This window comes from Protopterus annectens, chromosome 10.part0 (assembly GCF_019279795.1).
Source record: "Protopterus annectens isolate FY-2018-M chromosome 10.part0, PAN1.0, whole genome shotgun sequence".
Taxonomy (NCBI): domain Eukaryota; kingdom Metazoa; phylum Chordata; order Ceratodontiformes; family Protopteridae; genus Protopterus; species Protopterus annectens.
The window spans coordinates 1,592,023,839-1,592,037,180 of record NC_056744.1 but is presented as its reverse complement, the minus strand read 5'-3'; the positions used below and the strand labels follow the sequence as shown (position 1 = coordinate 1,592,037,180).

General features: G+C 37.9%; 1 protein-coding gene across 2 annotated transcripts in view; it reads right to left on the bottom strand.

The window, feature by feature from the left end:
• Positions 1-13,342, bottom strand: part of LOC122813766 (sulfotransferase 1C4-like) — a 237,141-nt gene that overhangs the window by 16,957 nt on the left and 206,842 nt on the right. The window contains exon 7 of one of the 2 annotated variants that reach the window (XM_044086256.1): positions 10,916-11,648. The exons of the other annotated variant lie outside the window; for it this stretch is intronic. Coding sequence (XP_043942191.1) covers positions 11,494-11,648 — 155 coding nt within the window. The 3' untranslated portion in view covers positions 10,916-11,493. Of the gene's footprint in view, positions 1-10,915; positions 11,649-13,342 lie in introns of those variants that run through there. 2 annotated transcript variants of the gene reach the window in all.

Genomic DNA, 13,342 nt, shown 5'->3' with positions numbered 1-13,342 from the left:
GTTCAAGGTTCCAGAGAGCATCCCTGCAATACCAAGCTACAACTCTTACCACACTTTTCGGCCACCAAACCAGGACTAAAACACTAAAGGTGGAGGAGTATCCATATTCACCAAGGATATTCACACCACCAGGCTAGTTGCCCAACACAATGCGTCTGAAATTCTCCAGGTGCAACTAACACTAGGTAAGACTGCAATCCAAATTGTAGCGTGCTACAGATCCCCCACCATGCCCCAAGATTCTCACTACACCTTTCTAAACATACTGGAAAATATTAAGATGGAACCAAACACCCTAATACTGGGTGATTTTAACTACGCTCCCATTAACTGGGAAAACTATTCGTGTACCAACACCTTTGCCCAATGGTTCTTGGAATTCATAAATTCCAACTCCCTGGATCAACTAATCCATAATCCCATCAGGGGCTCCAATATCCTAGACCTGGTCATTACCAACATGGGAAATTGATGCTCCACACCTATGGTCACCCCCTCATTAGTCAGGTCTGACCATAAGCTAATCACCCTTAACATCCACATCCCACCCCCACCCCCCCAGTAAGGAAACCTCCATAACAAACTTCTCCAAAGCCAACTTCATGCTACTCAAGTCAGAAGTGACAAACTTCATGCCACCCATGCAGACTGGAACTGAAAGTTTGACTGCTGAATCTTACATTAAGGCACTGTACGAGCACATCCACTCATGCATGAATCGTGCCATCTCAAATAGAACCAAGATGCTCTCCTCCAAAAAAGGAAGGCAATCTGGAGGTCCCCTGCCATAAACAAACTTTACAACAAAAGGTAGAAACTGTTGCAGAAAAGAGGAAAATCCCAGGATGTAAAAAACTCCCTTACCAGCCTCAGTAAGAAACTGAGATCCCTCATAAAATCCTCCAAAGCTAGTTACGAAAATAAAATTGCCAAAGATTCCAAAGACAACCAGAAGGCATTCTATAACTATGTCAAGAATCTAAATGGCAATGCTCAGATCTGCTCTGAGCTAAAACAGAATGGCATTAAATATACTGATCCCAAGGATATTGCCAATATCCTGGCAGATCGATTCACTGCCAACTTCACCCCCCTCTCACCCCCTAAACGGCCCATCTCAATACCAGAAGATTGCCAAATTCTGGTAATAATGGCCACACAGGTAAAAAACGTACTCTCCAAAGCTAGGTATACAGCATCCATGGGACCAGATGACATCCCGGGCTGTGTACTACATGAACTACAATATGAACTGGCACCTCACCTAAGTGTCATGTTTAATCATAGCCTCACCTCAGGTTTCATGCCCACTGAGTGATGCAGAGCTGTAGTTATCCCACTCCACAAGGGGGGGATCCACCTTCGATCCTGGTAACTACCGTCTCATCAGTCTGACGAGCCTTATCTGCAAGGCTATGGAGTGTATTATCATGGAACTTATAAACAAAGACATTGGCAACCTTCAAACACTGGACCCCACCCAGTTTGGGTTTGTTAAGGGCCGATCCTGTCTCCTGAACCTGACTGACTTCTTTGAATCAGTCTCCAGAGCCATGGACAAGGGTAAGGTGATCCACGCAGCCTATCTAGACCTTGCCAAGGCCTTTGACACCATCCCCCACTCTGGAATTATAGATAAACTTACTAAGCTGGGCATTAATCCCTACATCACCCAATGGGTTGCCAACTGGCTTGCTGACAGAACCCACACTGTAAAAGTAGTCGACTCCAAATCCAACTCCAGACAAGTGGCAAGTGGAGTACCTCAGGGTTCAGTCCTGGGACCACTCTTGTTTGGCATCTACAGTCTACAGGAAGTACAGGCTAACACTAAGGAACTCTGGCTAACAATGTTCACAGATGACTGCAAACTGGGAGCCATTATTGAATCCCCAAATGATGTGGATACTCTACAAAAGGGCCTTACAGAAGCAGAAGCTTGGTGCCAGAGCCATGGGCTCAAGCTCAATGCCAAGAAATGTATAGTTATTAAGACAAATAACTGGAGGGGAAAAGGCACGGATCAAGGCAGAAGTGCTGTATCCAAATAATAAAAAGTCAACAATCCACAAAAGGTAAATATAGTGCTGCAAGGCCAATAAACGCTCCAAGGTACGATAAGTATCTTTATTAACACAAAATTGCAGTGCGTCGACCTAGGTTTCGTCCGACTCCTCGGACTTCTTCAGAACACTGTAGCACCCAGGACTGAGTGCTTATATAATCACTTTAATCACATTAATTAATTAATTAATTAATTAATCCATCAAGTCACTAAATTGTGTAATGAGACAAATAGATATTCAAATTAAAAATGAAACCAAGGTTGAGAAACAAAGTTTAAAAACGTGAACAAACTTCTTGGTACATGCAATGTTGAATAAAATCACTAGATATGTACATAACATTACCTAAAAACATAATAAATGTGTACATAAGTATATTTGTATTGAAAATATGTGTTTGATTTGAAAAAATATATGTTAATAAATATTAATAAATATATCTGTTAAGACCCCTTGTGTGTGTTGAACATATCTCAATTAATGTATAAAATGATAATCCGACAGATACCCTAATAAATACTAAAATTCCAAAATTTGTAATATATGATGCTATAAATATTGTGTGCAAAATAGTTAATACAATGTTACATAAAATTTTTTGTTACATAAAATTTTTACCATTGCACTTAGATGAGACAATAAATTGTGAAAATATCAATCTGTGTAAAAAACATATTAAATTAACATATTTACGTGTGTTAAATTATTATTTAAAAACGTCTAAAATAGTTTTAAAACTGGCCGTAAATTTAATACAAAAAATGGATATAAAAAATATATATATATATAATAAATATGTGTAAAAAAATATGTGTAAAAATATATATATATATATATGTATGTATACAAATATATATATATAATTGGAATATTGTGGACAAAAAAGTATATGTGTATTTTAAATATATGTAAATGTATAATGCTAAATATACGTGTTAGGTACCTTTTATGTTGTGTAACCATAATATGGGTTTTATGCTAATATATTCGTTTAAACCAGGGTGTTGGTTGGCGTTCAATAAAATTTGCATTCTTAATTCTACTATATCAAGGTTAAATTTGGTGATTTTACCTTGTGGGTCAACGCCCTGGTGGAATATTCCAAAAAACTTAAACTGGTGACTGTTAAATTGATTTATATGTCTTGCTAAGGCGTTGGTTAATTTTCCATTTTTAATGTCTAATATATGTTCTTTAATCCTGTCCCGCAACAGCCTACTAGTTTTCCCAACATAAAAACTGTCACATTGTTGACATACTGCAATGTAAACCACATTGCGTGTAAAACAATTGATATGTTGGTGTATCCTTACATTTTGTCTATTGACTGTCACCATTTTGTCAATATTTATCACATGTTTACATACAGTGTTCTGAAGAAGTCCGAGGAGTCGGACGAAACCTAGGTCGACGCACTGCAATTTTGTGTTAATAAAGATACTTATCGTACCTTGGAGCGTTTATTGGCCTTGCAGCACTATATTTACCTTTTGTGGATTGTTGACTTTTTATTATTTGGATACAGCACTTCTGCCTTGATCCGTGCCTTTTTTCCTCCAGTTATTTGTCTTGGTGAGGTTTGGTTCCTGGTGTAGTTCAATGTATAGTTATTCCCTTTGGGAAAAAACTGTACCCGTGAATTACCACATAGGTGTCAGTACAATAAACACAGAAAGTGTGATAAAAGACTTAGGGACACAGGTTGTCAGTGGTCTCACCTTCGATAACCACATCGCCACAACAGTCAGGAAATTTTTCTATGTGGCACACCTCATCACTAAGGGCTTTTCATCCAGAAAAAAGGAGGTCATTGTCCCACTGTACTCATCCCTCATTAGACCCATTATAGAATACAATGCCTCATTTGGTATGTACCTCTCAAGACATCTGCAACAACTGGAAAGGCCGCAGAAATACCTTACTAAAAGAATCACAGGCCTAAAGCAGATGCCCTATGCTGACCACCTTAAAAAACTCCAGCTATACTCTGTCACATATCGTCTACTCAGAGGCGATCTCTGCTTAACATACAAGGCCATGTCAAACTCAGAGCTGTTGGACATGCTACACTTAAAGAAATCCCAATCCCTCAGAGCCACATGCTCCAGGGATCTAAACCTTGTCATCACAATAAACAAAACATGCTGGAGGGATAGGTTCCTGACCCAGAGACTCCCCAGACTCTGGAATAGACTGCCCATACCTGTCAAGCAGAGTGCCTCTTTGGTCCTCTTCAAAAGGAACCTTGACGATTGGATGAGAGAAAGGAAATTCACCCCGGGGATCACGTCAGTCACCTTGCTAGACAGGGGACCAGGGAAGTAAATAGTGTGGGAAGAAATAGCCAGGGAATTGTTATGGCTAGGCTTGTATAGGCCCCAGGGCTGATAGCCTAGTACCATTCTATAAACAATCTATGAACCTATAATGACCTCCATGGACCTAGATGCCATATCTGTGTTTATAAGTTGTACAATATAGAATAATTTCCTCACTACTGTAAACACACAATGGTTAAAGGCTAGATTACTATCTATGTGTGTCCCCAAGTCCCTGATTGCTGGGACAACTCTTAGGGGTGTGTTGTCAGTATGATAATTACCAGGGGTGGTTGACTTCCTGAAGGATACTATTATGCGTTTCTTGACATTTAGTTTTTGTCCATGGCTCTGACACATGTGGAGACCCTTGACATCGGCCTTGACTTTAGAGAAGTAAATGCCAAAAAGTAGCAATCTGAGGATTGATTCCTGAGGGATTCTACTTGTGACTAGCCTTTTTGTAGAGGTGATCTCCCTATTTCTAACTTCATGTGTCCTGTGTGTGAGCCAGCTGGCTATTCACGAGGTGATATAATGGTTTATACCTAGTCTCTTGAGTTTATCAACAATGCCTAAGTGGCCATTGTGTCAGATGCCTTGGCCAGGTCAAGGTAGGCATCAATTGCTGTGGTGGCCTTCTCAAAGAATTCCACCAGAAGGTTGAGTAGGCATGATCTGCCCTTGACAAAACCAAATTGGGTTGGGTCCAGTGTTTACAGGTTTTCTGTGTCATTAATGCTCAATGATAATTCTTTCCATGGCATTGCATATGAGACTAGTGAGACTTATGGGTCTGTAAATTCCACGGTCTGTACATGGCTCACTTTTGTGCAGACCAAATGGTAAAAAGGACACATAGACATACCATTCAGTAAAAACTGCTTTATTAGCCTGAATGTAACTACAAATAATTAAAAAGTAAAGAAGTCATGGACATTCAGAAGCCATGTAGCTGAAGCACTTGATGTCCTTAAGGAAGCCATTTGCATACATACCATGGGCCTCAACTACAGGAGGTTTAAGGTATCATACAATGAAAACTATATCGTGGCTGGATTTTTCTTTTAGTTTTTACTTTTGTGCAGAGGGATGACTATTGCTCCTCTCCATTTGTGAGACATGAAGTCTGTTGGAGGCTACAGTTAAATAGCAGATCCAAAGGACCTCATAGGTCATGTTTCATACTATTTAAAAGGCATCCTGGGATAATGCCTGGGCCCATCAATACAGTGTTCTTGGTCTTAGAGACAGAAATGAGAACGCATTCCTAGTGGTAGTAGGGGGAGTTATATCTGATGGTATTTCTTGACAAGAGGGATATGGATAAAGTTAGTACTGAATTTATCTGCCAGTTTGTATGTTATATCTTCTGGCTCCATATAGGTGACATTATAAATGAGCTCTGCACACAACTGTGTATCGTGTTTGAGGTTGTGGACAAACCTAAAAAGTGCCTTGTGGTTCTTCTTAGCCTGGGAGGCCAAATTTACCTCATATTTGGCTTTGGTAGACCTTATTTGCTCTCAGAGTTGTTTGGTCTGATGAGGAAGCATTTATCCTGCTGAGTGCTACACCTCCTAATTTTTGCCATGATTTTTTTCCTATGTTATACAGCCTAATGATGTTGTGATTCTACCAGGGTGGCTTGCTTTTTTATTTAGTTATGTACTTCTTCTTGGAAGGAGCAGCTGCCTCTATGCAGCAATTAATATGCTTTTATACAGTTTCTGTAAACAGTTCCAAGTAGGCAGCAGTTTTCCCAGGGCTTATGTGGATTTGAAATTGTGTCAGGTTATTTACACCCTGATCCAATGTGCAAAAATGGGAATAAGTGGCTGAGGATGGATGAATGGATGGATTACTTAATAGTAGGACGTTAGCCTAAGAGTAATTTTTGAACATTCCAGTATTAGCTGGGGTACTGGATTTTATTTTCCTTCAAAGGAGACCATTTTGTGGTCTGACCTTACCAGAGAGGACATTACACTAGGGGTTGTGCAGTGATCTCCCATATTAGTGAGAACTAGATCCAGTATGTTTGCACCCCTGGTTGGTGTATTGACAATCTGGTCCAGGGAATATGTGTTTACAAAATCCAGGAATCTCTGCACCTGCACATTTGGTGTCTTTTATGATTCCTAATTAATGGGATAGTTAGTGGGATAATTAAAGACATCCATAAATATGGTATTAGGTTGGATGGCTAGTGCTTCCAATAAGCTTAAATACATGTTATGAGTTTTTTGGGTCATAGAGGGGGACACTTTAGCTTACAAGGACGTGGTATGAGATTTTGCCTATGGTGATCTGAGGTTGGAGAAGCTCAAGTGCATTATCCTGTTTGACCAGCCTTGAGGTATATTTATTTTTGATGTAAATTGAGACAGCTGCATCTTTAGTCCCTGCATGTGTAGTAGTTAGTCTAAATGTGTGGAAGGCATTATAACCGTGCACTGCTAGTGTGCTCTGCACAGTTTTAAACCATGTCTCACTGACTGCACACACACGAGCGTGCACGCACACACACACACACAAACACATACACACACTAAGCCAATTATTAAAGTCAGTCATCTTCTGTTACCAGCCTGAGACTCTCTTCATATAGTTTAGGGATGTACATCTCAGTTCATTTACACCTGCATTGACTATGACTGAGTCGTACTGGTACTTGTTGTCCAGTGTCCTGACTGCATGCATAATGTGATGGATCCTGGCCCCTGATAAGCAACTGACCGTGACTTTCTCCTTACCCAACATGGTGAGAGGGATATCAGTGTGAGTCACAATGGAGTTTCCAATAACCAGAAGGTTGGACTGTGTGCTGGCTTACCTTATGGGCTTAGAAGCAGAGCTCCATGAGATGTGGCTGTATGTGATGATGTGGGTGTTGCTTTGAAAGTGTGCATTTGGGGGCTTCTGAGGGTATCTGTTATGCGTAGTTTGTCTAGGAAGTCTTTGGATTTTAGGAAGGTTACATTTAAGTGCCTCAGCATATGCAGGTTCATGTGTTTGCTTTGTACTGTGTGTGATGGGTACAGTGTGTGTACTACTGACAACCTCATTGACATTAGGAATGCTTTTATGTGAGAGCGTTGCCTACAGTGGCATTGTGTAAATACATCTCTCACCTACTTTGTTTGAGAATTAGCTGGTTGTCAGTAAACATGAGGAAATTTCAACATTGCTTCAGTATGCACATATCCACCAAGTCAGTAATGGAGATAGTGGGGCAGTTCATATCCATGGCAACAAGCCCTTTTTTTATTAATTTGATGGTTACAGCAAGCATATAAAGTAATGTCAGGAGTATCTGGTTAGCAAGTCTGAGGACAGTACTTGCCAAACTAGTTGTCCTCTGTGCAACTAGGTATTGGTGAAATTTCAAGGGTGCTTTTACAGGAAAAATGTCAACTCAAGGTGTCTGTATCTATACAGGGCACTGCCAAACACTTGAGGGGAAACTACTATTGTAGACCCAAATGATTTATGCATGGTTCCTTTTAACATGCTACTTGTCTATAGATATCTTGGACTGCAAGTTACATGTTGAAAATTCCAGCCCCTGCCAATGTATCACTTTCTGCTGAAAAAACTGTGGACCGCTGCTTGTTATTAAGAGATATAAGCTACAGTGATATTAATACATTTGCAGCATTACTAATATGGAATCATTTCTCTCTTCTAGTATTGCCACTTGGTATACTGTAAGTAATTGATTTGTTCCTGCCAGTTTCCTTTTTCTCCTTGAACTTCCAATAGATAACCTTAAGACATTGTACTTCTATGGGCTACTACTTTTGTCATATGGTTATAGGTTCACAAGTAAGTACTAGGCTAGCTGCCTCTACAGGCCATTTAGGTCTAGCCAATTTACTTTTTGATGCTTGAATTAACTTATCCTGATTGATTGCCATACCTATCCCATGGTCGATAATTATATATTGCCCCTAGTGAGAATAAGTGGGATGCTACCATAGATAATTGTGAGGGGACCCATGCTTGGGATAAAGCATTTAGGAGCTGCCTCTGCCCACTACTAGCACAGAGGGCAGTCCTGGGGTAAATATTCTTTTACCCACTCATAAATCCAAATTGTGCTTGAATATAGACAGGGATGAGCTTTCGATGAGAAGTCTGTTCCAGGATAGTGGTATCCTCTGTGAGATATACTTATGTCACTGTAAACGAGTTGTCACTAATACCACAGTTAAAATTTCTGGCACACAATGTCATTTATAGTCCATCTCTCATAGCCATTATTATTGATGGGAAAACATAGCTTTCACTATATGGACCTTAATTGACAACATGATATTTCTGTTTTTTAAAATCTTATCCAGGTTTGCCATAGAGTTTTGCAAGAGTCTTTTAATTTTATTTAATCTCAGGAAAATAAAGTGTGCCATTGCCTCCACTTCTTCTGTATCTATTTGCAAAGAACTGCTAAGACTAAATGACATAATTTTAGTCCTTATAAAGTTGAGTAGCAAGCCAAGTTTTACACTTTCTTCTTTCACCTTCATCTATACGATCTTAAACTTTTCCCGACTTCCAGCCATCAGAGAGGCATCATCTGTATATATGAAGTTGTTAATATTTTCTCCTGGCAATTCATTTAACCCAACATTTCTCATGGTATATTTAACATACATATAAAATAAGTAATTAGTGTGGCAATATGTAGGCCTGTCATGTTCCTTCCCCTGGCTCGAACCAGTTAGTTACTCCACATTTGGTTCTAACTGATGCTTCTTGCTCTGCATACAGATTCCTCATGAAGCAAATAAGGTAGCCTGTACCCCCCCCCCCCCAGTTTATTATGATCTACACTGTCAAAGACTTTCTATTAGTCATTGACAGGGAATCAAATTTTTTTCTGGAACTCCTTTTTTTAGTGCTATCTAGAAAATAATGGCAATTTGGTCTCTGATTACTCTTCCCCTTCTAAAACAAGGTTGTACATCTGACAGCTCTTGGCCTATCTGTTGCTGGAGTCTAGTTTGCAGGATCTTGATCATTACATTTCTAGCATGTGAAACAAGTGCAATTGTGAGATTATATGAGCACTCTTTTGCATTGCTGTTTTTTTTTTGGATTGGAATATTAACTAACCTTTTCGAATCCAATGTCCGCTAATGTGTTTTTCAAATTTGCTGCCAAATTTCAAGCAGCACTATAGGAGCTCCATTCTGTCACTTTCTGCAGCATTATAGCAAGGCTTTCTAGGGTCCATTTAAACTCACTTTCTAGGATGTCTGCTTTTAGTTCACAGAAGATTCCACTGTGTGTAATAAATTTGTGAGGTTCCTTCTTATTAGCTCTTTTGTACAAGTCTTGCCACCTCTTCTTAATATTTACCATTACCCGTTATGTCCCCTCCCATCTTTGCCTTCTAGCATGCCCATGTTTCCATAGAAATTTCCCTTAATATTGCCAGTCTTCTGAAGAGATCTCTTGTCTTTCCCATTTTGTTATCTTCTTCCATTTCTTTGCATGGCTCATTTAAATATGCTTACATATTTTCTATTGCTGTTCTCTGAACTCTGAAGCTATAAGCTGTAAGCATAGCATTGTCTTATTTGATGAAGTGACCCACACCTAACAGACACAAGCTTGAATCTTTTAGCGATCATTTCACAGAGGCTTCTAGCCAGGATATATTGACACTTTTCAGATATTTCATTCTTTAAGAATCTCCTCAAATTGCTTAACTTTCTCTGTTGTAATTTCAGTGTATCTACACACATCCTGTGCAGTCTGCAAAGTCAAATCTCTGTCTGTAAGCAACATTTTCCTTTTAACATTTTCAACAGATAAACCAAACACTTCTGCTCCTTAGATGTCCTTCTTCCTAATCACCAAATGCACGGCTGTGCACATTCCTTAACTCATCCATATAATGTTAACAGTTGCAGTACAGTGTACACATCGAAAATATTGACCTTTCACATACAACATTTTTCCTTCGTCTTTGAGTGACTTCCATTATGACAGACTGAAACACTCCTGCATGGCAGTATTTACACAGAATTGATTGTCTAGATTTACAAACGCTAAAGTACAGGTTTCATGAAAATAGTACCTACACAAGATAAGGAGAACCCTTTTTTAGATTGTGCAAGCCCTATTGCACCTCCAATGCTCCCTGCATGCCCTTACTTTAGTATTCTCACTCTGTGATAACACCTCAGAGGACTGATCACTGAACAAACACAAATACTGAGGTATCATTTCTCTGGGAGGCTGCAATCTCCCACTGTTATATATCTTAAAGACTTCAAGCCCCTACACATCACTACAAAAAAGCAGTGAGCACAGAAATATGATCTAACAGTACATTGAGCAATCTCAAAATGACCAGTTAGGTATCTAGCACCCGAGTGCAACGTTCAACATCTCAATATAGTCTCTGGTAATCATTATCAGACTTAAATATATACTCAGAGTGCTTTGTCCCCCATGAAATGAAGAAAACTGTTCAATTCTGAAGTCTACCTAATCGACTCTTCTTGCTGCTATATGGTGACAGAATCGCGGCCTAACCTTCCTGTAGTTCTTTGAATTTACCTTGCAGTGAGAGTTCTAAGGGTGGTTTCAGCATTTTCATACAACTGCTTTGCATTAGTTTTGGTGTTTTTTTTTTCTTTTGGCTGCATTGGTAGAAACATGTTACAGGGACTTTGCGAGTCAGTGAGTCAGCTCCAGTGAAACAGAGGGATAACGGCCTCACTCTGTCCATGTGACTTGGTTCGATTAGTGACTTGGGCACAGCCGGGAGATGTTGCAGGCAGGGAAAAGGATGAAAAGGCTTAAGGCTTAGCCTGCTTTCCTTTATTTGATAGGAGGGGAAGGGTGTATATTCAAAGGCATACACTTTGTGTCAGAATTCCTTGGACAGACAAGGGATACCACCAATCTAAGAGCTGCCAGACAGCCTTTCTTTTGTCCATATGTTGTAATCCTCATCGATCATTAACCTCTATTTTGATGATTTTGGGCTGTTTTGTAAGTTAATAAATGTTGATTTGAAGTTAAAAACTGTTTCCCAAAGATATTTAGGCTGTAGGCTTCCTGGTTTAGTTCATCTTGCTGTGCTGTCATCATTAGTGCGCGTCGTGTTGTTCTAAAGAGAAACAAAGCATCTGAAGGGATTTCCAAGCTGTTTCTTGGTTGTTTGAGCTAATTAAAGCTCGTGAATCATCAGTGCGAGGAGATTTACAGCCCCAAAGTTGTCTCTTGATGAAAATCAGCAGGAAAACTGTAAAAAAAAAAAAAAAAGGTTACATCAGCTATTTTTTTTCTTTTTCGGATAGTAGCTTGCGAAGGAAAGTAAACCAAGACACCTGGAGAACTAGTATATAAAAATCACTCAACACAGTTCGAACAACCCAGTTTATTCCAAATACACGAATGCAGAAATAATATTAACTCTTAACTAGAATTAACTAGAACTTTGATATGAATTTTTTATGGCACATAATGCTAGGACTATCTATTTGATTTATTTGATTGATCAATTAATTCATGTTTAATTGTGTTATTAAACTTATTGGTGGGTTCAGATAGTGACAACTCTCTTGGGTTTTGTGTTATCTGATGAAGTCTTGTGTGGTAAGGAAGAAAACACGGTGATCTAGTTAAGTGTTAATATTAGATATGCATTCGTGTCTTTGAACAGACTGGGTTGTTTGAATGGCGTTGAGTAATTTTTGCACACTAGTTCTCCAGGTGTCTTGGTTTGCTGGTTTGGGAGTCTTGTACTGGTTTTCAGGACACCCTTTTCCTCCTTGTTTTACTTTGTGAAGGAAGGCTTTCAGGATTCCTTACAGTCAGCACAAGTCTATTACAAACTGCAGACGTTCACACAGAGGACATAGAATATAGATCACATGAAAATCATAAAAAAATTTCCTTTTGTTATTTCTCTTTTCTTATCATTCCCTCTTCCCACCCATTCTCCTATTTCATATGAAACATTCTAATAAGAAGAGAGACAGAAAAAAAAACTGAAACTCGGTGACATTATCCCCTTTCCTTTCCAAACATACGCAATATCAACCACTGAATTGCCAAAAGCAAAAAGCCACCAACCAGATTAGATATAAATTTATTATAAACAATGAACTTTAGATGTACAAACTTTAAAAAATAACGATCAAATTGCTTCAGACATACAAACTTTAAAAATAACGATCAAGATAAGCGCTTTCATTTAAAAAGTTTTAAACTTCATCAGACAGTCGGTTTAATTGCATCACTTCCTTTTATAACTTTCTTTTTTCAAAAAATCCTGCTCACATGACTCATGCAATACGCGCATGCCTATTGATACTAAAATGACTATTGGAAAATATTTTAACTTTCCTTAATGATCATATGGTTCAAATTCACATCTTGCGTGAATACCAGAATTTATACTTATACAAGAATTTACTAATATATGGAACAACTGATTACAAACTTATGGAATTAAAAGGTCTTAGATTAATGTACTAGCTATAATATTAAATATTATAAAATATTATAAGATATTTTCCGTAATTAATTTTTATTAAAATTTCAACATTAATGGAAAATATTATAATATAACCTTTCAACTTAATTTAAATAAAATTTTAAATTAGTTTAAAATAATCTTAATAAAATTAGCTTAAGAATGGTATCAGCCTAACTGAGAATATAAAGATCAATTAAAATAAATGAACATATATATGTGTATATTAACAACATTATTAAATTACGTAATAAATTATATATTATTAATAAAAATTAAACAATAAATATTAATATTAAAAAGTATTATTCTTTATTATTTATTATTATTATTATTATGTATATTAAAACATTTTCATAACTTCCATTTATATTCATGCACATATAAAAAAAGCAATCTTATTAAATAATTATATATTAATCAATATTAATAAATTTTTTTTTACAAAAGTTATAAAA